This window comes from Grampus griseus (genome assembly GCF_964374135.1).
Source record: "Grampus griseus genome assembly, chromosome: 2".
Taxonomy (NCBI): Eukaryota; Metazoa; Chordata; class Mammalia; order Artiodactyla; family Delphinidae; genus Grampus; species Grampus griseus.
The window spans coordinates 135494499-135519548 of NC_139018.1; the positions used below are offsets into that span (position 1 = coordinate 135494499).

Here is a 25050-nt window from a genome sequence, read left to right on the forward strand (position 1 = left end):
CAGCCCTGGTGGGATCTATAGTGGGCACCCTGGAGTCCCTCTGTGGTCCCCAGCTCATATCTGCTGTTGGTTTTGGAGATTAGTGCCATATTCTAGGGTGACCGTGCTCCTGTCAGGAGATGGGGTCATTGCTGCCTCTTGGGCTGGGCTCTGAGGGGAGGTGATGGGGCCTGGTCTCCACATGCACCTGCACCTAGGCACAGTATCCTGTGGCATAGCTGGCCTGACCAGGAGGTGGTGAGGTCACTGGGGGCAAGGCCTGACTCTGGGGAGGGGCCTATTAACCCTGGGGGTCTGGGTGTCATTTGCTAATGGAGACTGGTGGGCATCGCTGAAGGGTTCCCTCCCTTAATGCGCTGACTTTCTCCACAGCACATTCTGCTCTCAGCCCTGATGCACCTGTTTCCCAAAGGCCTGGGACATTATCTGTGGGGAGACATTACAACACCAATAGGGAAGCCCTGAGCCAAAGACCATGCTGTCAGTGCTGCCAACCCCACCCCTTCAGGGACACCCTCCCACCCACCCAGCTCCCCCCATCCCAGTCCAGAACTTGCTGAAATAGGCAACCTCAAAGCTCTGCAAACATGTCCTTCTCCCTGAGGCTGAGGGAGTCCTGGCATCCGTCCACACCCGCCCTTGAAAGGTCCTCTCCCCTGCAAACCACTGCAAAGCAGGAAGGCCTCAGCCAGACACACAGGGCGCTGGAGATGGATTTTCTCCTCTGAAGCTCAGAGCAGCCCCCGAAGCCACCCAGAGCTGGTGGGGCCGACTTCCAGCTGCTCAGAGTACTGGCCTGGGGCCGGGCTGAGCTTCCCGCCGTGGCAGACAGGGTCAGGGCCACCGTGCAACAGTGAGGGCTGCAGCCATGGGGTGGGGAGAAACACACAGCGTCTGTGGAGGAACGAGAGAGAGAGAGAATGTGAATCCTGCCGACAATGTTCTGTCCTAACCTGGAACCAGATGATGATCAAGAGGCCACAGGGAAGGGCTGGAGCTCAGGCCCCGAGTGGAAGGCCTGAGTGTGAGCACGGAGCTCTCTCATTTACCAGCAGTGCAGCCCCGAATGGTTCCGTAACCTTCCTGAGGCATGCTTTCCTCACCTAGAATATGGGAACTACTCATGGGTCCATTCAGCCCCTCCAGCCATGTGCACCTGAGCACCCTCAAACCGGCAGGCACCGTTCCAGGCCTGGGGAAACAGGAAGGGCAGACATAGCTACTGCCGTCTCCATGGATCATCCTTCAGTGGGAGAAACTTCAGGCTCGTACGAATAGATGTATACAGCCATCACACACTAACGAAAGAGCTGTATGTTAAAAATAAAAAGTTAGAGATGAGAGAGCCATTTCACACTAGGAATGCTTGTCTGAAGTCCTGGGTGAGAGGCCTCTGTACCGGCAACCTATGAACAAGTGAAAGTGAACTAAGCGCAAAGGAAAAAAAGGAGCCAATAAAACATGGAAGAAAGTAGCGTATAAAACAGTGATTAGAGGAGACGGAGACAAGATGGCAGAGCAGAAGGATGGGAGCTCACCTCTTCTTACAAAATCACCAAAATCACAACTGCTTAACAACCACTGACAAAAAAAATGCTGGAACCTACCAAAAAACATATCCTACATCCAAAGACAAAGAAGAAGCCACAAAGAGAGGTAGGAGAGGCACAACTGCGATAAAATCAAATACCACGCCCACCAGTGGGCAACCCACAAACTGGAAAATAATTATACCACAGAAGTTCTCCCACAGGAGTGAAAGTTCTGAGTCCCACGTTGGGATCCCCAGCCTTGGGGTCTGGCAATGGGAAAAGCCCCCAGAGAATCTGGCTTTGAAGGTTAGCAGGGTTTGTTCACAGGAATTCCACAGGACTGGGAGAAACAGAAACTAAACTCTCGGAGAGTGTAGACAAGGTCTCATGCAAAGCAGGATACAGAAAAAAAGCAGTAACCTCATAAGAGCCTGGGCCAAACCTACCTGCTGATACCAGAGGGTCTCCTGTGGAGGCGGGGGGCTGTGGCTCACTGTGGGGGCAAAGACACTGGCAGCGATAGTTCTGAGGAGTACTCATTGGCATGAGCCCTCCCAGAGGCCACCATATCCTCACTAGGACCTGGCCCCACCCAACAGCCTGTGGGATCTAGTGCTGGGACGCCTCACGCCAAACGGCCAACAAGGTGGGAACACAGCCTCACCCATAAGTAGGTGGGCTGCTTAGAGTCTTCCTGAGCACACAGTTGTCTGATAAACACACCCCCTTGACTTGGCCCTGCCCACCAGAGGGACAAGACCCAGCTCCGCCCACCAGTGGGCAGGATCCAGTCCCTCTCACCAGGAAGCCTTCACGGGCCTCTTAGACAGCCTCATCTACCAGGGGGCAGAGAGCAGAAGCAAGAAGAACTACAACCTATGAAACAGAAACTGCAGTCACAGAAAGCTAGACAAAATGAGATGGCAGAGGAATATGTCCCAGATGAAAGAATAAGATTAAACCCCAGAAGAAAAAGTAAGTGAAGTGGAGACAGGCAGTCTACCCCCCCAAAAATTCAGAGTAATGATAGTAAAGATGATCCAAGATCTCAGAAAAAGGAGGTACAGATCGAGAAGATCCAAGAAATGTTTAATAAAAACCTAAAAGAACTAAAGAACAGAGATGAACAATATAAAACTGAAATGAAAAATACATCGGAAGGAATCAATAGAATAACTGAGACAGAGGAACAGGTAAGTAAGCTGGAAGACAGAATGGTGGAAATCAATGCCACAGATGAGAATAAAGAAAAAAGAATGAAAAGAAATGAGGACAGTCTAAGAGACCTCTGGAACAACATGAAACACACCAACATTTGCATTTTAGCGGTCGCAGAGGGAGAAGAGGGAGAGAAAGGACTTGAGAAAATATTTAAAGAGATAATAGCTGAAAATTTGCCTAACATGGGAAAGGAAACAGTCACCCAAGTCCAGGAAGCACAGAGAGTCCCAGGCAGGATAAATCCAAGGAGGAACACACCAAGAAAGATAGTAATCAAATTGACAAAAATTGAAGACAAAGAAAAAATATTAAAAACAACAAGGGAAAAATGACACATAACATACAAGGTACCTCCCATAAGGTTACCAGCTGATTGTTCGTCAGAAACTCTGCAGGCCAGAAGGGAGTAGCACCGTATATTTAAAGTGATGAAAGGAAAGAGCCTACAACCAAGAATACTCTACCCAGCAAGGCTCTCAGTCAGATTCGACAGAGAAATCAAAAGCTTTACAGACAAGCAGCTGCAAACCAAAATCTACAATACACAAACAAGAAAAAGGAATCCAACACAACACTAATGTTAGTCATCAAATCACAAGAGAACAATAGAGGAAGATAAAAGAACTAGGAAAACAAATCCAAAACAATCAACAAAAAGGCAATAAGAACACACATATTGATAATTACCTTAAATGTAAATGGATTAAATGCTCCAACCAAAAGACAAAGACTGGCTGGATACAAAAACAAGACCCATATATATGTTACCAAAGATCCACTTCAGATCTAGGGACACAGACAAACTGAAAGTGAGGGGAGGAGAAAAGGCAAATATTAACAGCCATAAAAGAAGAAATCAACAGTAACAATAATAGTGTGGGACTTTAACACCCGACTTTCATCATTGGAGAGATCATCCAGACAGCAAATCAATACGGAAACACAGGCCTTAAATGACACATTAGACAAGATGGACTTAATTTATAGAGTATTCTGTTCAAAAGCAACAGAATACACAGTCTTCTCAAGTGCACATGGAACATTCTCCAGGATTGATCACATGCTAGGCCACAAAGTGAGCCTTGGTAAATTTAAGATAATTGAAATCATATCAAGCATCTTTTCCAACCACAATGCTATGAGATTAGAAATCAATTACAGGAAAAAAAACCTGTAAAAAACACAAACATGTGGAGGCTGAAACAATATGCCACTAAACAACCAATGGATCACAGAAGAAATCCAAGAGGAAATCAAAACATACCTAGAGACAAATGACACCGAAAATACGATGATCCAAAACCAATGGGATGCAGTAAAAGCAGTTCTAAGAGGGAAGTTTATAGCAATACAATCTTACCTCAGGAAACAAGAAAAATCTCAAACAACCTAACCTTACACCTAAAGCAACTAGAGAAAGAAGAACAAACAAAACCTAAAGTTAGTAGAAGGAAAGAAATCATAAAGATCAGAGCAGAAATAAATGAAATAGAGATGAAGAAAACAATAGAAAAGATCAATGAAACTAAAAGCTGGTTCTTTGAAAAGATAAACATAATTGATAAACCTTTAGCCAGACTCATCAAGAAAAAAAGGAATAGGGCTCAAATCAATAAAATTAGAAATGCAAAAGGAGAAGTTACAACCAACACCACAGAAATACAAAGGATCATAAGAGACTACTACAAGCAACTATATGCCAATAAAATGGGCAACCTAGAAGAAATGGACAAATTCTTAGAAAGATACAATCTCCCAGACTGAACCAGGAAGAAATAGAAAATATGAACAGACCAATCACAAGTACTGAAATTGAAACTGTGATTTAAAAACTCCAAACAAACAAAAGTCCAGGACCAGATGGCTTCATAAGCAAATTCTATCAAACATTTAGAGAAGAGTTAACACCTATCCTTCTGAAACTAATCCAAAAAACTGCAGAAAAAGGAACACTCCCAAACTCATTCTATGACGCCACCATCACCCTGATACCAAAACCAAAGATACCACAAAAAAGAAAATTACAGGCCAATATTACTGATGAACATAGATGCAGAAATACTCAACAAAATACAAGCAAACCAAATCCAACAATACATGAAAAGGATCATACACCATGATCAAGTGGGATTTATCCCAGGGATGCCCAGATTCTTCAATATCTGCTAATCAATCAGTGTGATACACCACATTAAAAAACTGAAGAATAAAAACCATATGATCATCCCAATAGATTCAGAAAAAGCTTTGACAAAGTTCAACACCCATTTATGATTAAAAAAAACCTCTCCAGAAAGTAGGCATAGAGGAAACATACCTCAACATAATAAAGGCCATATACAACAAACCCACAGCTAACATTCTCAACAGTGAACTGAACACATTTCCTCTAAGATCAGGAACAAGACAAGGATATCCACCCTCGCCACTATGATTCAACACAGCTTTGGAAGTCCTAGCCACGGCAATCAGAGAAGAAAAAGAAATAAAAGGAATCCAAGTTGGAAAAGAACTGTCACTGTTTGCAGATGACATGATACTATACAGAGAAAATCCTAAAGATGCTACCAGAATACTACTAGAGCTCATCAATGAATCTGGTATAGTTGCAGGATAGAAAATCGATACGCAGAAAACTGTTGCATTTCTATACACTAATAACAAAAGATCCAGAAAGAGAAATTAAGGAAGCAATCCCATTTACCATCACATCAAAAAGAATAAAACACCTAGGAATAAACCTACCTAAGGAGACAAAAGACCTGTACTCTGAAAACTATAAGATGCTGATGAAAGAAATCAAAGCTGACACAAACACATGGAGAGATACACCATGTTCTTGCACTGGAAGAATCAATGAGTATACTACCCAAGGCAATCTACAGATTCAATGCAATCCCTATCAAATTACCAATGGCATTTTTCACAGAACTAGCACAAAAATTTTTTTTAATTTGTATGCAGACACAAAAGACCCCAAATAGCCAAAGCAATCCTGAGAAAGAAAAATGGAGCTGGAGGAATCAGGCTCCCTGACTTCGGACTATACTACAAAGCTACAGTCATCAAAACAGTATGGTACTGACACAAAAACAGAAATATAGTTCAATGGAATGGAATAGAAAGCCCAGAAATAAACCCATGCACCTATGGTCAATTAATCTATGATTAAGGAGGCAAGAATATACAATGGAGAAAAGACAGCCTCTTCAATAAGTGGTTCTGAGAAAACTGGACAGCTACATGTAAACGAATGAAGTTAGAACACTCCCTAACACCATACACAAAAAGAAACTCAAAATGGATTGAAGACCTAAATGTAAGTCCGGATACTATAAAACTCTTAGAGGAAAACATAGGCAGAGCACTCTTTGACATAAATCACAGCAGTATCTTTTTCAATCCATCTCTCAGAGTAATGGAAATAAAAACAAAAATAAACAAGTGGGACCTAATCAAATTTAAAAGCTTTCGCACAGCAAAGGAAATCATAAACGTAAAGACAACCCACAGAATGGGAGAAAATACTTGCAAAGGATGCGACCAACAAGGACTTAATCTCCAAAATTTACCAACAGCTCATGCAGCTCAATATCAAAAAAACAAGCCAATCAAAAAATGGGCGGGGCTTCCCTGGTGGCACAGTGGTTGAGAGTCTGCCTGCCAATGCAGGGGACACAGGTTCATGCCCTGGTCCAGGAAGATCCCACATGCCATGGAACGGCTAGGCCTGTGAGCCATGGCTGCTAAGCCTGCGTGTCCGGAGCCTGTGCTCCACAACGGAAGAGGCCACAACAGTGAGAGGCCTGTGTACCACAAAACGAAAAAGGGCGGAAGACCTAAATAGACATTTCTCCAAAGAAGACATACAGATGGTCAAAAAGCACATGGAAAGATGGTCAACATCACTAATAATTATTATATAAATGCACATCAAAACTACAATATCACCTCACACCAGTCAAAATGGCCATCATCGAAGTCTACAAACAATAAATGCTGGAGAGGGTGTGGAGAAAAGGGAACCCTCCTACACTGTTGGTGGGAATGTAAATTGGTACAGCCACTATGAAGAACAATATGAAGGTTCCTTAAGAAACTAAAAATAGAACTACCGTATGATCCAGTAATCCCACTCTTGGGCATATAGCTGGAGAAAAACACGGTTCAAAAGGATACATGCACCCCAATGTTCATGGCAACGCTGTTTACAATAGCCAGAACATGAAAGCAACCTAAATATCCATGGACAAATGAACGAGTGAAGATGTGGTACGTATATATAATGGAATATTACTCAGCCATTAAAAAGAATAAAATAATGCCATTTCCAGCAACATAGATGGACCTGGAGATTATCATACTAAGTGAAGTAAGTCAGATAGAGAAAGACAAACATATGATATCGCTAATATGCAGAATCTAAAAAAATGATACAAATAAAACTTATTTACAAAACAGAGCCACAGACTTAGAGAACAAACTTATGGTTACTGGGAGCGGGGAAAGGGCTGGGGGAGGGATAGATTGGGAGTTTCGGGTTGACATGTACTCACGATTATATTTGAAATAGATAACCAACAAGGACCTACTGTACAGCACAGGGAACTCTGCTCAATATTCTGTAATAATCTAAATAGGAAATGCATTTGAAAAAGAATAGATACAAGTGTATGTATAACTGAATCACTTTGCTGTACACCTGAAACTAATACAACATTGTTAATCAACTATACTCCAATATAAAATAAAATTTTTAAAAATAATAAAATAATATAATAAAAAAAGAAAAAAAATTAGAGATTAGAAGGAGGACTTTCTTTTACTTTGGTGGAGGGTATGGGAAGGAGGTAATATTTAACCTAAGACCTGCAGGACAGACAGGAGTTTTCTAGAAAGGCAAAAAGCACTCCAGGCAGAAGGAATGGCATGTACATAGGCCTGGGGGTAGGAATCTGGTATTGATATTTTTGAGAACCTGAATGTAGGCCAGTGAGGTTGGAAATGGTGAGAGAGGGAGGGCAGACATGGTCAGAGAGCAGGGGGAGCAGACATGGTCACGGCCAGTCAGGTCACCAGGAAGAACAGTACAGCTGTGGGCAGCAGCCAACACATTCATTCCTGCACTTGACAAATATTTACTGCACAGCCTATCAACCCAGACCCTGCAGGACAGATGCAGTGGTGAATGAGGTCAGACGGTCCCCATGGTCATGCAGCTCACACTCCAGTGCTGGGTTCTCAATCAGTGATCAGTGTGGCATCTGCTCTGAGCTTCGCATTTTCCTGTGGAAAATAAGGACAGATACCTGCCTTCTCCCAGAGAAGGATGGAGCCATCTAATGCACACAAAAGGCTTAGCGTAGAATGTCCTGGAAGCAATGAAGAAAACGCAGCTGGCCAGTGTGATCATTTCTAAAGCCCAACCCACAGCGACAGCTTGGCATAACCTAACCCAACTCCAAGCAGAGACGTGGCCGTGGACGTGTGTCCAGGAGGTGGTGCCCTTGGCTGGGGTAGCAGCTCCTGAGTTGATCACCTAGTGGAGAAAGGATACAGCAGGCCCAGGAAGGACCTAGAGGGGTGGGGAGCGGGGAACACTCAGGACAGCGATGGGCGGACTGCCCACTCAGCCTCCACAGGCAGACACACACCCCTGTGGGATTCTATTTTAAAAACAGGTTCTCTGGAGTACCAGGGGAGGGAGCTGGGGGTTCTTGCCAAGGGTGTTCCCCACTCCCCACCCATCCACAATGCCAGACAGCACACTTACTCTGGCCAGCTCTCTGAGTGCCATGGGCTCAGAGGCAGCCCTAGACCAAGGAGGCAGGTTTGTGCCAGGGGACACAGATGATGTGCCCCCGCCTCCACCCACACCGAGCTGCCCAAAGGGGTCTCACGGCGGTTCCAAAAAAGAAAAGAGAAGGAGCCCCCTGCACAGGCGGGCTGAGCTCTCCATAAACCTGCATATCCAGCCATCCAAGAGGCAGAGGGAGGCAACACAACTTCCACAAAGCATCAGTTAGCGGAGACCGCATTCTCAGTCTTGCGTCTTTGGGTGTATTTCACCTGTACAATTGTTAGCGTTGCAGCTGTGAAAGAGCTACAAACACAGGGAGCTTACATCTAGTTGTAAGTCTGTACATATTTAAGTAACATTATAATGAAAAAAATTCAAGCCAGCACTGGGACCTGTGGACCTGTTTCCTTCAAGTAGGATGCGCCCCTCATTCCCAAGGCTTCTGGAAGGCGGACTCAAGTTCTGCTGGAAGCTGGTCGAGCCCAGGGGGTCAGCAAGCTCCCAGATGTGTGGGCTGGGCAAGGCGACCACTGTGCTCTCAGTGAGGCTGGTGAAGGGCCCCCAAATCCCTCCAAGCTCCTCACAGGCCCCTAAACGTCCTGAGAAGCTCTAAGGCGGTGAACCCAAAGCTTGGGGGCCTGCCCGCCCTACCCGCCAGAACACCAAGCAGACATGGGGTTCCCCTCGGGGCAGGCCCCAAGCCAAGCCTCAGAGCCCCCTGGTGCTGGGGGTGAGGGACTGTGGGATCCTGACCTGGGGGGTGGCCCTTCTGGGCTGTGCCGAGTTGCTGAGGAAGAGGTGGCACCCAGAAGGCAGAGGAGCTGGGAAGCCGCACTGCCTGGATCACTCAGGCGCGTCCCATGGCCGTCCTGGTCTGCGCCACCCTGATTTCTGGCAGTTGCTTCTCTGAGGCCTGGTTTCCTCATCTGTGAAATGGGATCATGCATCAATGCAAAAATGGTGCCCGCCACGTCAGTAAACAAAGGATGTTGCAGCCGCCCCCGACGGTGCACCCTGAGGAGACTCAGGATGGGAAAGCACAGGATACTGGACCCCTGACAGCTGAAGTGCATCGTAAAGGAATGACTTCAGTGAGCCCAGACTCTTGCACCTTCCCATACACAGAAAAGCGCTACATGCCTTAACTTGCGGTGTCTGGTTTCTTTAACAATATTCTTTTGATGTTCTGACTACCTGGTCTTCGTTGCAAGAACTCCTATATGTGCTGGTTCCCCCCATGACCTCTTGGGAGCAGTCCCTCAGAGCTATCTGAGAAGCTGCGTCCCAGGCTTAAGTCTTCAGTTTTGTCCGCCAAATAAAACATAATTCTCAACCTTTAGGTTGTGTGTTTTCTTTTTTTCAGTCAACAGGACACTTGTCTAGCCCACCGCCCGTGCACAGTGGCCCCGGCCAGCCCCGTGACTGCCCTCGCTGTCCCGTGGCGTGCTGGTGGGGGCCTGCCATGCGGACCACAGCCACTAACGCCGTCCCCATTGCGGGCCTGGCATGGGGTGGCCCTGGTTAACACGGACAGAACGGGAGGCCGTGGGTGTGCAGGCGGATGGGTGGACACGGGGTGTTGCAAAAGGCCTGCCCCGGGCACCCCCCCCCCGGCCACACCAGCCCAGCCCTGAATCCTGTGCTCCGGGGTTGCCTCTCGGGCGCAATCTCTCTTAAGGCAGGACAGGATGTGCTGAATCAGCCCTCCTCTGGTGGCAACTGAGTCCCCTGTAGAGACCACAGCACCCACGCCGTGGGCTGGGGAGCACGGAAGGAACAAGGCCCGTGTGGCACTCAGCCAGGCAATGGCAAGTGCGATCCCGACCGTGAGGGATGGACCCTTCCAGAAGGAGGGGCTGGCCCAGGGACATCCAGAGGTCCCTGCGCCCAAAGCATCCCGAAACCATTATCACCACCGTCCCCTCCTCCTCGCAACCTCATATAAAAGCGGACTCTGAACCCAGCCCCTCACTCGGTCTCTCCTCCTCAACTACTGTGAGTAGTAGTTTTTATTCCCGTTTTCCAGATGAGAAAGCTGAAGCTCAGAGAAGTTAAGCAACCAGGTCAAGCAGCCAGCAAGAGTCAGAGCCGACCCTTCCACGGTCCCTGAAACGGGGGGAAGTCCTGGAAGAGTAAAGGGCTCACTGGGTCCGGCTGACCTACCCCCCACCCTCTCCCGCTTGGGGAAGAACTGCCCTCCAGGGTCCCGGGGATGGGCAAACACCAGACAGGGTCAGAGCCACCTGGGCTGGGTGGCCCGAGATGGGAGGAGCCTTTGGGCCCGACAGGTGACCAGCCTAAGTTCCCAGAGTGTGGGAACAGGGACTCAACAAGGAAACGCCAGTGTTCTCTTTGAAGCCTATTCCCCAGGACCAAGATATTTTGCTGGTCAGATTTTTCTCCCAAAGAGGAAGAGAGCACATTAAAACAGAACAAAGCAGAGAAACCTTAAAAGAGAACAAAGCCTATTCTCATCCAGGCTGGCCTTTATGAAGGCCACCCTGTACGGCACACCTGATGCCTTCGCTGGGTCCTGCCCTGCTGCCTTGCCTGCCAGAGGACATACCTCTTTAAGGGCCTCGAAGGCACGGCTGGATTTGATTTAATAGCTGAGACATCAGATTCCATTCAGAAGCAATCCCAGCTAAGTACGATTGCTTTCGCCGTGCAGAGCTTTCAGCGTTCTTGTCAGCAGCCGCCAGGTCATTGAGGAAATTAATTTCTCCGCTCTGGCCAGCTCCTGACGGGGTTCCTGTGACCTGAACGGCACGGGGCTGGCTCCTCAGAGCTGCAGGAGCACAAGGCAGGTGTGGGCAGGGAGGGCCTGGGCCAGCCAGGCAGAGAAGCACCTCGGTGGACAGGACAGCCCGGGGCCAGGTGGGAAGGCTCCCCCTGTGTGACCCTGGGATCTCCCACCGACCCCGCTTCTTAGAGCACCCAGGACCTATGCTTCCTGACTCCCATCCACCGGGGGTCCCCACACCTCACCACCCCAAGGGCCAAGGACCCGAGGAGGGCTAAGAGTTGGGACCTGACCATGGACGACCTTCTCCAGTGCCCACGAGCCCACCACTCCATTCCAGCCCCTGCCCCTGCGCCCCTGCCAGGCTGGCTCAGGACACCCTAATCCAACCTCAGTGCCTGCTGTGGAGCCTGCCCCAGCGGAGCTACAGGAAAGGTCCCGCCCACCCCTCAGAAGAGGCCCTCCAGGACATGCTGGTCCTTCCTTCCGCCCTCTCCCTTCCCGACTCTGCACCCGTCCTGGGACCTGGGCAAGTCCCTCTTCCTGTCTCCCTGTTCCTCTGTCACCCACAAAGAGTGCCTGAATGTGTCCCTTTGCCCCTGGCAACCACTGTCACCTTCCCTTTTCAGGCAATGATTTCATATAATGATGGCGCTAAGAACAGAGCACGATAACTTGGGGTAACTGGGGCAGCACTGCAGCAAGCTCTGCTGGGGGCTATTCCCTCACGTAATCGTGACGCCCGCTCGGAGGAAGGCCTTCTCTCCATCTTGCGGAGGGATGGGAGACAAGAGGTTCCTTCGCACACCAGTGAGCACACAGCTGCCCCCAGGAGAGGCAGGACCCAATCCCAGGGCCGTCTGGTCCCAGAGCCCTGGAACTACCGGATGTCCACAGTGGCACCCGACCCCAGGGCGCCAGCTCCCGCCTCCCTTTGAGCCCTCCATCCACTCCCCTCCTGTTGCCTCTCAAGGGCCCCCCATGGTGGGGCTCTCACCTTGGCTGCAAACTGGACTCACCTGGAGCTATAACGACTACTGAGGCCTGGGCCCCAGAGGCCCCGAATAGCCTAGGGAGAGGCCTGGGCTTAGCATTTGAGTAGGACAGAATTTGTGGCCTTTGCCCCAACAGAGATCTGGCCTTTGCCCTTGGCTTCTGGGAGGTGATCTGGGTCACACCTGATAGGAGTGTCTGTTTAGGGTGGGGGCTTTGGGTCACGCTGGACCAGCTGACTTGAGAGTAACCACGGGGACATGAACAATCGGTCATGCCCACGTGATGGGGCCCCGCTAAAAATTCTGGACACCGCAGCTTCTGTGAGCTCCCCTGGCAGGCAGCATTCCGTACGTGCTGTCACTCACTGATGCTACAAGAGTAACAGTGTCCCAACTCCATGGGGAGTGGACAAGGAATGCTTTGCATTTGGCCCCCCGTCCAGGAATCTGATCCATGCATCTCTGCCCTCTGATCTTAATCTGCATCCTTTGCCCATGATAAACCGTAACCGTGCACACATGCCTTCAGCACATTCATGAGTCCTTCCAGTGAGTGCTGGACCTGAGACGGTTCTGGGGAGCCCTGACCTCGCAGCTGGTGTCAGAGGGAGGGTGCCCTTGTGTGGAGACTGTGCCCTCAGACTTCACAGGTTGGCCTAGACTCCACATAGGATTGTCAAAAGGCCCCCCGGGGACTCTGACCTGCGGCCACGCCTGGGAACCACCGCCCCAGTCTAAGATTGTCACCCCCATTTGGCAGAGGGGTCATGTGTTTTGCTCAAGATCAACTGCAAGTAAGGGGCAGAGCCAGGCTCCGGCTCCAGCGTTGAAAAAGGGTCCCAGAGCCCCCCAGTCACCTGCTGTCCTGCCTCGCCCGGCCTTCTGCGGAAGATGCAGCCTTTACCTGGGGTGGGATCAGGCCTGGGGTGCGGGGGCTCACCTGGTTGGGCTCTACAGGTGCGCCTCATGCGGGCAGGTGCTTCCAGGTGCTGACGAAGGCCGTGGGGATGAGCGAGTAGGGCACGGTGGTGATGCAGTTCCACGTGTCCGAGGTGGGGTCGTAGCAGTCCAGGGTCTTACACCGCTGGGTCCCGAAGTAGCCCCCCACCACGTAGAGCTTGTTGCCCGAGGCCAGGGCGTGGCAGGACATGCGCTTGGCAGTCATGTCCCCGATCCGCGTCCACTGGTTGGTCTCGCAGTCGAAGCGGTAGGCCGAGGCAGCTGTGTACTCCGTGTCGCCTCCCATGATGAATATCTGGCTGCCCAGGACGGCGGCAGCGGTGTACCGCCAAGGCTGGGGACACTCGGCCTTGATCGTCCACCGGTTCTCTGCAGGGTCGTAGCACTGGACTTTGGACACCATGTCGCGGTGGATGCTGGTCCCCCCGAAAACAAAAAGCTTCAGCTTGGCGCTCACGACTGCGGCATTGCTGACACCATCCCTCAGCGGGGCCACCATCGTCCACTTGTTAGCCCCGGGGTCGTACTTCTCCACCTGCTTCAGGGAGACAGATGGCGAGGCCGGGAAGACGCCAGCCAGGGACGTGTGCCCTCCGACCACATAGAGGCAGTTCTCCAGCTCGGCCGAGCCGTGGCCGAAGCGGGCGATGAGCATGGGCGCCGCCTTGGACCACTCCTCGTGGACGGTGTTGTACACCCACACGTCCTTAGAGACCCCGTTCTCGGAGCCCCGGCCCCCGGTCACATAGACCTTGCAGCCGATGGCCGAGGCGCTGAACTCCTTGCGGGGGCTGGGCAGGTCCGCCTTGGGGATGATCTCCTTGGCCTTGTGGTCCACCTGGTAGATCTTGTCACACATGAAGGTCTGGCCCCCAAGGATGAGCAGCGTGTGTCCGGCCCTGCGCGGCCGGGCACAGGGGCTGGTGACCACGCCGTCGTTCTGTAGGATGCGGGCTTTGCAGCGCAGCGCCTCGTCCACGATGAGCCGGGTGCGCTCGTCGGCCATGAGCAGGGCCTCACCCGACACGGCCTCCTTCAGGCAGTCGGATGGCAGCAGGGCCAGCCGCACGCCGCGCAGCAGCTCGGGCAGGTGGGCCTTGCGCCGCTCCAGGTCGTGCCTGACCCACTGCAGGATGGCCTCAAAGACCACACGCTCGTCCTCCGCCTCCAGCTCGTCACTCGAGATGAGGTCCAGCAGGGTGTCCTTGGACAGGCTGTTGAAGTCCTCGCTCTGCCGCACAGCCTCGAAGTGCACCAGGCACATGCGCCACGAGAACTCGTAGAGCCGGCGGCACTGGTGGGCGTCCGACAGCAGCATCATGCCCAGGCAGTTGGACGGGAACAGGTTCTTCTCCAGGAACTCGGCGGCTGCATCACGCACGTCATGGAACTGCAGCATGTCACCCGCCTCGAGCAGCGACTCTGCGTTCTCCTCGTTGATGACGATGCGGGACGAGTAGGCGAAGTCCAGCAGCAGCTCCAGCACCTCGGGGTGCAGGTTGTCCTGGAAGTTGACCGTGTCATCGCGGCTCTCTCGCAGGCCGTGGCTGAACATGGCCTCGAAGTAGCGGCTGGAGGCGGCCAGCACGGCGCGGTGGCAGGGGAAGGCGCGGTCGCCGGCCCAGAGCGTGACGTCCGTGAACATGCGGTGCTTGCGCAGCGTGTTGAGGTGCGCCAGCACGCAGTCGGGGTGCGAGGCCTTGTGGAACAGCGTGATGTTCATGGAGCCCGTGCTGCTCCGCGACTTGCGGGTCTCATGGACGCTGACCGACATGCTGAGCCAATCTGCCGGAGGGGGGACAAGGCCACAGGTGAGAGGGGCCAGGGCCTGGCACCCCCGCAGCTCCCCGCTCAGCCCCCAAGCATGGCCGGCCCGCCCCCTCCACCCCTGCTCTCTGCTCAGCTCTGCCAAACCCGGCCCAAGCCCCACCCCTCAATCTGCCAGCCAAGGACGACTCAGATGGTAGAGGCTGGGGTTCAGACCAACCGCTTTTGCACCAGCTCTGGATACGAGCCTCCTTGGGTGACCTCGAGCTGCAGCTGCCTCCCGTGGTTGCTAGAACGTGCAATAGTGTCCCCAGCCTGGTTAAGAAGCCAGCAGGGCAGTGCTAAGGAGCATGTGCTCTGGACGCATTCCACCGTCCGGGGCTGCTACTGTGTGGCCCCATTCTTCAGCCGGGGAAGCCAAGGCTCAGAGATGCAAAGTGGCTGCCTCACGTGCTGCAGCCAGAATTCCCTCGTGGGCTGTCTGGTTCCAGCCCAATCTCTACCCCCCATTGGCCCAAGGAGACTGGGATTCCTGCAGGGAGACTTTTGAAAGCCATTCCCAAGGAGCCACAGACCCCAAGCAGAGCCTTACGCCCCCCTCTGCTCCCAGCACACCCTGTCCTGAGCTGGGCTCCAAGCAGCCCTGGCCAAGCCCCTCACACCCCTTGCCCTTGGAAAGTTCCCCAAGAACTGCTGTCACAGCCCAAGCGCTCAGCATAGACACATTCTGCAAATCCAGGGCTCTCCAGAGGCCTCCGGACCCAGCTGCGATAAGCAAGGTGTGGAGATGAGGCCAGCTAGCCTGTGGCTCACCCTCTGGACACCTGCTCGATTCCGAGGTCCCAAGGGGAGGCCAAGACAAGGTCCTGGGTGACAGCGGGACGCTAAAGCAATCCAGATTTGCCTCAACCAAAGCAGCAGGAAAACCTGTAGCCATCGGAGCCTCCCTGGTCCCAACAGGCGACTCCAGGCTCCCGGGCCACAGTGAACGCTCCACCTGCCCCCTCGTCTGGCGTCCTCTGCCGGGCCCAGGACTTGGGGCTCAGAGTGTGGGTCCCCAGAGCAGACAGACACAGGCTCGTCGCCGGCTGGAACGTAGGGATTCCAAAGCACTTGAATTAAAGTCTGGCCGATGGCGTGACCCAAGACCCCACTGTGGTACTATGGGAAAGAGGCTCAGACGGCAGGCAAAGATCCCAGGCCTCAAGAGAAAGTGGCCAAAAAGTAAAATGCATTCAGCGTCCTGACCCCAGAAGCCTGGGCTTCCTCCTTCCCGCTGGTAAGGAGGCCAGAAAAACCCCCTTCTGTTTCATTTTTATTTTCAGAAGTGTAAACTCCCCCCACTCCCCACTCCAAGTCAATTCTGTACTTAAGTAATAATCTGGTAAAGGAAGGCTGCGATCTCATGCGTCACTGGATTGTAAATTATTGTCCTAGTGCACTGCTCTCTCCCTTGCTCACTCCTCTCCTGGCAAAGAGCCAGGGAAGCCACCGAGTGACGTGATCAGAGCTGCCCGGGCAAGGCCCCTGCTCCCGGGCTGGGGCAGGGAAGACACAGGGGCTGGGCCTGGCCTTGCTGCTCTGGCCCCCGAGCTCCAGGCGGACTGCGGGCCGATGACCCGTCAGTGTCCCTCAGTGCAAACCTGCCACCGCAGAGCACTGAGCTCCAGGTTAGAGGTTCGCCTGAGGGGGTCCGTGTGCAGCCCACAGGGGTGGGAGAGTGCTGCACCCGACGTCCAGGCTGTACACGGTGGTCCCCACTCTACCACCTGCCCTAGGGCACCTCTCCCCTCCTCTGCAACTTAGTTTTCTCTATTGTGAGACGAAGTCCCTGCTCTGCTCAGGCCTCTGAGAGTCCCTCACTCGTTGGCAATTATTTACAGAGCTTGACCCCCGAGCCTGGCCCTGGAGCCAGGCACTGCAGAGATGAGAGACTGCGCTGACCTGGCCGCAGAGGCTTCCTGGGAAGCGCCCCCCCACCCCCCAGGTCTGAATTGCCCAACCTGAATTCCAGCCTTGCAGCACAGCTCCCCAAATCTCACGTGACAGCTAAATCCTCATTCCGGCTTCTGCCTCCTTGATCACCAGGCACTTTCCCAAATGTGGCCATCCACCTGGTGACTGTCCATCCGGCTCCCGTGTGTCTGGGCTGTTGGAGGGACGTGGCCTTTGATCTGTGTGCCACCTGGGGGACTGGCTCCGAGGTCTCCAGTTCAGGGCCCTGATGCTGAGGCTTGACCTGGGTTCCTGCTGTTCCACAGGCCCCACCTGCTCTGGGCCCCTGAGCACCTCACTGCCCTCGCCCTGTGCCCCACCCCAGCCAGGAAACCAGGCTGCTTCTGAGCTCCACGTGGACGTAGCCTTGAATGCTGGGGCTTGCACACCCATGCATGGTGCCCAGCTCCTCCTGGACTCACTTTACAGACAGCCCCGGGTTGGAATGCCAGCTCTCTGCCGTGCAAACAGGACGTCACTAGTAGCTGCTCCTGGGGGGCAGTAGGCTCAGAGGCTGCCCACAGGGCCTGGCCCTGGGGCTAGCCAGAGAGTGGACGGCCCTGCTTTCCTCCCACAGTCACATGTGGACACACACTCTCAGCCCGTCAGGCGAAGGCCCTCTTGGGTTTTCTGGCCCCGCGTGGCACGCTTCCCTCCCTTCCGGGCCCAGGTCCACGCTGAAGCAGCTGGCACTGAGGCTGAGGCTGTGGGAATGGGCTGGGCCCCCCTCCGCTCTGGGGGGCTGCTAACAGGGCCGCCCTAGGAGGGATTCAGGTGGAGACTCCCTTTGGAGGGCGTTAAGGGCAGGACGAAGCAGGACTCAAAGACTGAGAAGGTGCCAAAAAGCAGGGCAAACCCCAACAGAGCAGCCACGTTTGCCCTGAGAATGAGGTCAAGTTAAGTGGGCAGCCCGGGGCCCCTGAGCTGACTCTGTCTCGCTCAGCACCAGGATGCCTGCCCGCTGACGCCAACTCCCGCCCCAGCCGAGGGCCCGCGACGCACGGACACACCCAAGCGGGTTCCCACCCCCAGACGGCTGCCGGCCCAGGCTCCTCTGAGCAGAGCCGAGAGCAGCAGCACCTGCCAGGAGGGCCGCCTCCCCGTCTGTCCCGCCTCCTCCCAGGAGGCGCCCAGACCTGAGCCAGTCTTCCAGGGACAGCCCCGAAGCACCAGGATTCTGGGGGGGTTGGAGAGTCTCACTGGCCCCAGTTTACAGACAAGGAGGCTGAGGCCCAGACACAGGGAGGGGGCTGCAGAGACTGTGAATCGAGTCTCCACCCAGGCCCACGGGTGCCCAGGGCTGCCCTTCAGCTCCAGGCCAGCAGTGTGGGAGGACAGGCCTGAAAGCCAGGAGCCCTGGATGCCGTGCCCCACCTCAGGCTACTCACCTCCACCAGAAATATACCCGGAAGCCGAAGCATTACCTCAGCTGTAACATGTCCAGCATTTCCCCCAAACCTGCTCCTCCCCCGATCTGGGAAATGCCACCAACACGCTCCTTGGTGCTCACATCCCATCATCACAACAACCAGGCCACCACATGTCCTGTGGACGCGCCTCCTACACAAGCCCTGGGCCTGACCCTCCCCCCAACCCCTGTCTCTCCCCTGGACTAAAAGAAACGCCCCTCACCAGCCTCTGCTTCTGCTCGTGCCCCCCAGGGTCTGAATTCATCCAGAGACCAGAACCTTTTAAACAGCATCACCTGGATCACACCACGCCCAGCTCAAAACTCTCCAGGGCCGTCCCAGCACCCTCAGTAAAACCCCAGGTCCCTACTGTGGCCTCCAGGTCTCCACTGGCTACCCCTGTGTCCTCACATCCTGCCACGTCCCAAAGAGCTGCCCCTCAGGCTGCGCCGGACTTGTCACTGGCCTCAGGACCTTTTCACGTGCTGTTCTTCTGCCTGGAATGCGCCCCTGCCCACCCCATTTTTCCTGAGTGGCTCACTCTCGCGCCTCCTGAGAGCGGCCACCTTGTTGAGGTCACCGCCTCCCACACCTCCCCTACTTCTGCCTTCGCAGCACCCGTCACAACGTAGCATCATGCGCTTATCTGCCTCCTGCATCTCTGGCCCCTGAAGGCCGGGACCGTGTGTGGTGCTGATGGGACCCGGCACAGAGTGACCACTTGACTGGACTCAATGACGAAGCTAAGACGCACATGGTGCATAAAGCTCACCTCACTAACATCCGCTGCGGTGCTCGCCCAGCTGCCCTCCTCCAGGCCCAGAGAAGATGCAGGCTGAGACGGCGGTGGATGCTGCCGAGGTAGGTGTGACCATGGGCGGGCGTGGTGGACACGCAAGCCAGCACGGCCCCCTCCTGCTTGCCCCAACATCCAGCTGTTCTCAGGAACCACCCTCCTCCACTCCAGGCTGTTTAGACACGGGATCCAAGGCAGGGCACTGGGCTGGCCAAAGTGGTGCATCCCTGGGCTCCAGCATCCTCCCAGCCATTGTGACGGGCCCACACCCAGGATGGGCCCAGGAGACTCTGACGGGCCCCACACCCAGGATGGGCCCAGGAGACTCTGACGGGCCCCACACCCAGGATGCACCCAGGAGACTCTGACGGGCCCCACACCCAGGATGGGCCCAGGAGACTCTGACGGGCCCCACACCCAGGATGGGCCCAGGAGACTCTAATCTACGATGTTTACTCAGCTGCAGGGGGTGAGGCCAGCTCTGTTCCTGGGGCTGCTGACAGACTGAACCGAGGCTGGGAGCGGAAGTGCTGCCCGAGGTGGGAGCTGCACAGAGGAGGAGAGCGGGGCCCTCATGCCTGCTGACTCGAGCCAGTCTGCCCCCTTCCTTTCTGTCACTTGCCACCAGGAGTCCCAACTAGTAAAAGGATCACTGGGACGTCAGTTCCTGAATCAGGGATCAGGACTGCTGGCCTTAGTAAGGGGTCTTAGCTATGCAAGTCCTGCCACCCTTTCCACCTCCGGGGGAGGCCACCCTAGACACCAAGAATGGGTTTCATGAGGTGATTTCCAGTGTTCAGTACCAGTTACACACCCAGCCCTATGCAGGGGCTGGGGGATCCAAAGAGAGTATATAAGACAAAAGGTTCCCAGTGGCAGGAAGGGTGAGCACCAAAAGTGTGTGTGCAGTCAGGTCTGTCCAGACTCTTGGAAGCCTGTCTCCATGGCCCCCTGCCTTTGGGGGCCCCCCAAAATCAGACACTCTCAAGCTGTACGTATCTCAGGACTATTTTGATGACCTAAGCGTCATCCCAGGTTTTGATGGATTTAAGGCACATAAATTAACTGCATGACACTGCCACGCTCCTGACGAGTCATTTATTATCCTGCTAAGAGGTACTGATCCACCTCCGACAATAGCTCCGCTTCCCCGACTGCAGTCCTTACCTACAGGAAAGAGGTTAAAACGCACCAGATAGAAGGGATGGGATCAAGATGGCAGAGGAACAGGCTGGGGAGCTCACCTGCTCCCACAAAAACATTAAAAATACACCTACAAGTGGAACAACGCGCACAGAACACCTACTGAACGCCGGCAGAAGGCCTCAGACTTCCGAAAGGGCAAGAAAACCTCCATGTAACTGCATAGGACGAAAGGAAAAAGAAAAAGAAAGAAATCGGGATGGGGCTTGCGCCCCAAGGCGGGAGCTGTGAAGGAGGAAAGATTTCCGCAGCTTGAGAAGTCTCCTCACTGGCAGGGAGATGAGCCTGGACGGAGGGGGAGCTTCAGAGCCTCGGAGGAGAGTGCAGCAACTGGTCTGCGGAAGGCAAAACGGAGAGTAACCTGCAGAGAGGGTCGGCACCGCCACCCTGCGCTCCCCAGCCTGAGACTCTCATCTTTCGGTGCAGGTGGGGGCTGGGTGCTAAAGCTCAGGCTTCAGAGGTCAGACTCAGGGAGAGGACCGGGGATGGCTGCATGGAGACAGCCTGAAGAGGCTGGAGTGTGGACACTGAGGGGGTACTTGGAAGAAGCCTGGGCCTGCCGGAGAGGCAAGGTGCCATTATGGGGAGGGGGCATGAGGAGAGGAGTTGGACCACCAAAAGAGCTTCTTTCCCTGTGAGCGCTCCCAGGCAACACGACACCGCCTACCAGAGTTCCAGGGGTGGGCGTGAGTCGCTGCTATGAGACACACAAGTGGGTGCCAAGCGCTGCCCCCAGTCTCCCAGGAATACACGGAGAGCAGCTACTACTACGAGACCTGCGGCCAGGCACCAAGCACTGCCCCCGCCATCCCGGGAGCGCACAAGGGCCACGGCACCTGCACACCCCATATCAAGGGGTATCAACGGCCAGCACACGCTGGAGAAAGAGACAACAAGCATCCAAACTAAAGGAAGCCCCTCTCTTCTGGAAAACATGGTGGAGTAGAAGGACCTGAGCCTACCTCCTCTCACGAAAACACCAAAATCACAACTAACGGCTGAACAGCCATCAACAAAAAAGACAGGGACCCACCAAAAAAAAAAGATATTTTAGATTCAAAGACAAAGAAGGAGCCACAACAAGATGGTAGGAGGGAGGCTTCCACGACATAATCAAATCACATACCCACCACGTGGGTGACCCACATATTGGAAAATAATTATATCATAGAGGCTCTCCCACAGGAGTGAGAGTCCTGAGCCCCATGTCAGGTTCCCCAGCCTGAGGATCTGACATCAGGAGGAGGAACCCCCAGAGCATTTGGCTTTGCAAGCCAGTGGGGCTTGAGTGCAGGAGCTCCACAGGACTGGGGCAAACAGGGTCCACTCTTAGAGGGCGCACACAAGATTTCACGTACACTGGGACCCAGCCCAAAGCAGTAACTCCACAGAAGCCCAGGCTCGACCTACCTATGAGTCTTGGAGGGTGTCCTGGGGAGGCAGGGGGAGGCTGTGGCTGACTGACGAGGGAGCAAGGACACTGGTGGCAGAGGCCCCAGAGAATACTGATCAGCATTACCTCTCCTGGAGGTCACTCTTTTGGCATCAAGACCTGGCCCTACCAAACAGCCTGCAGGCTCCAGTGCTGGAATGCCTCAGGCCAAACAAACAGCAGGATAGGAACAGCCCCACCCATCAGCAGACAGGCTGCCTAAAGCCGTACGGAGCTCACAGCCACCTCTAACCACACCACTTGACACAGCCCTGCCGACTACAGGGACAAGACCCCGCTGAACCCACCAGTGGGCAGGCACCAGTCCCTCCCACCAGGAAGCCTGCACAAACACCAGGACCAACTTCACCCACCAAGGGGCAGACACCAAAAGCAAGAGGAGCTATGATCCTGCAGCCAGCAGAAAGGAAACCACAAACACAGAAAGTCAGACAAAATGAGATGGTAAATACGTTCCAGACGAAGGAAGAAGACAAAAACCCACAAGAACAACTAAATGAAGTGGAGATAGGTAACCTACCCGAAAGAGAATCTAGAGTAATGATAGTAAGGATGATCCAAGATCTTAGAAAAAGAATGGAGGCACGGATTGAGACGATACAAGAGATGATTAACAAAAAGCTAGAAGACTTAAAGAACAAACAAACAGATGAACAATACAATAACTGGAATGAAGAATACACTAGAGGAATCACTAGCAGAATAACTGAGGCAGAAGAATGAATAGCTGACTGAAAGAGTGGTGGAAATCACAGCTGTGGAACAGAATAAAGAAAAAAAATGAAAAGAAATAAGGTCAGTCTCAGAGACCTCTGGAACAGTATTAAACACACAAACATTTGCATTAAGGAGTCCCAGAAGGAAAAGAGAGAAAGAACGTGAGAAAATACTTGAAGAGATAATAGCTGAAAACTTCCCTAACATGAGAAAGGAAACACTCAAATCCAGGAAGCACAGAGTCCCATACAAGATAAACCCAATGAGGAACATGATGAGACTCATATTAATCAAACCGACAAAAATGAAAGACAAAGGAAGAATATTAAAAGCCACAAGGGAAAAGAAACAAGTAACGTACAAGGTAATCCCCATATGGTTTTCAGCTGATTTTTCAGCAGAAATTCTGCAAGCCTGAAAGGAGTGGCACTATATATTTAAACTGATGAAAGGGAAAAATCTACAACCAAGAATACTCTATCCAGCAAGGCTCTCATTCATATTTGATGGAGAAGTCAAAAGCTTTACAGACAACCAAAAGCTAAGAGAGCTCAGCACCACCAAACCAGCTTTAAAACAAATCCTAAAGAAACTTCTCTAAGTGGAAAATAAATGGCCACAACTACAATAGAATCAAGAAAATTGTGAATGGGAAAGCTCACCAGTAAAGGCAAACATGAAGTAAACATCTACACACAAATATAACATCAAAGCCAGCAATCGTGAGAAGATAAGAATACAAATGCAGGATACTGGAAATGCATTGGAAATTAAGAGACCAGCAATTTAAAACAATCTGGTATACATATAGACTGCTATAACAAAACCTCATGGGAACCACAAACCAAAACTCTACAATAGAAACACACACAAAAAAGAAAAAGCAATCCAAATACAACACTAAAGATAGACATCACATCATAAAAGAACAAAAGAGGAAGGGAAGAAAAAAGACCTTCAAAAACAAACCCAAAACAATTAACAAAATGGCAATAAGAACATACATATTGATAATTACCTTAAATGTAAATGGATTAAATGCTCCAACCAAAAGACATAGACTGGCTGAATGGATACAAAAACAATATCCATATTTCTGCTGTCTACAAGAGACACACTTCAGATCTAGGGACTTGTACAAACAAAGTGAGGGGATGGAAAAAGGTATTCCATGCAAGTAGAAATCAAAAGAAAGCTGGAGTAGCAATACTCATATCAGACAAAATAGAGTTTAAAATAAAGACTGTTACAAGAGACAAGGAAGGTCACTACATAATGATCAAGGGATCAATCCAAGAAGAAGATATAACAATTGTAAATATATATGCACACAACACAGGAACACCTCAATACATAAGGCAAATACTAACAGCCATAAAAAGAGAAACTGACAGTAACACAATAATAGTGGGAGACTTTAACACCCCACTTTCATCATTGGACAGATCATCCAGACAGAAAATCAATACAGAAACACAGGCCTTAAATGACACATTAGACCAGATGGACTTAACTGATATTTATAGAACATTGCATCCAAAAGCAACAGAATACACTTTCTTCTCAAGTGCACATGGTACATTCTCCAGGAGAGATCACATCTTGGGTCACAAATCAAGCCTTGGTAAATTTAAGAAAATCGAAATCATATCAAGCATCTTTTCCGACCACAACACTATGAGATTAGAAGTCAATTACAGGAAAAAAGAAAACTGTAAAAAACACAAACATGTGGAGGTTAAACAATATCTTACTAATCAATCAATGGATCACTGAAGAAATCAAAGAGGAAATCAAAAAATACCTAGAGACAAACGAAAATGAAAGCATGATGATCCAAAACCTATGGGATGCGGCTAACAGTTCTAAGAGGGAAGTTTATAGCAGTACAATCTTAACTCAGGAAACAAAAAAAATCTCAAATACACAACCTAAACTTACAGCCAAAGCAACTAGAGAAAGATGAAACAAAACCCAAAGTTGGAAAAAAAAGAAATGATAAAGATCAGAGCAAAAATACACTTGATCTTAGCCAAAAGGCCAAGAAGTAATAGAGACCAGAAATAAATGAAATAGAGAAGAAAACAATAGAAAAGATCAATGAAACAAAAAGTTGATTCCTTTAAAAGATAAACAAAATTGATAAACCTTTAGCCAGACTCTTTGAGAAAAAAAGGGAGAGGGCTCAAATCAATAAAATTAGAAATGAAAAAGGAGAACTTACAATGGACACCACAGAAATACAAAAAGATCATGAGACTACTACAAACAACCACATGCTACTAAAATGGACAACCTAGAAGAAATGGACAAATTCTTAGAAAGTTACAATCTTCAAAAACTGAACCAGAAATAGAAAATAAGAACAGACCACAAGTAATGAAATTGAAACAGTGATTTTAACACTACCAACAAACAAAAGTCCAGGACCAGACGGCTTCACAGGTGAATTCTATCAA

The 25050-nt window shown here is 51.6% G+C and overlaps 1 protein-coding gene across 2 annotated transcripts in view; it reads right to left on the bottom strand.

Moving 5' to 3' along the window:
- Positions 1–550: 550 nt before the first annotated feature.
- The window catches only part of KLHL25 (kelch like family member 25), a 51817-nt gene continuing 27317 nt past the window's right edge, over positions 551–25050 (bottom strand). Inside the window, exons 1-2 of one of the 2 annotated variants that reach the window (XM_082647971.1) lie at positions 13232–15036; positions 551–894 (exon numbers count right to left, since the gene is read on the bottom strand). In XM_082647971.1, coding sequence (XP_082504097.1) covers positions 13256–15025 — 1770 coding nt within the window. In that variant the 5' untranslated portion in view covers positions 15026–15036 and the 3' untranslated portion in view covers positions 551–894; positions 13232–13255. Of the gene's footprint in view, positions 895–8265; positions 9480–13231; positions 15037–25050 lie in introns of those variants that run through there. The other variant, XM_082647972.1, reaches the window with a different exon arrangement.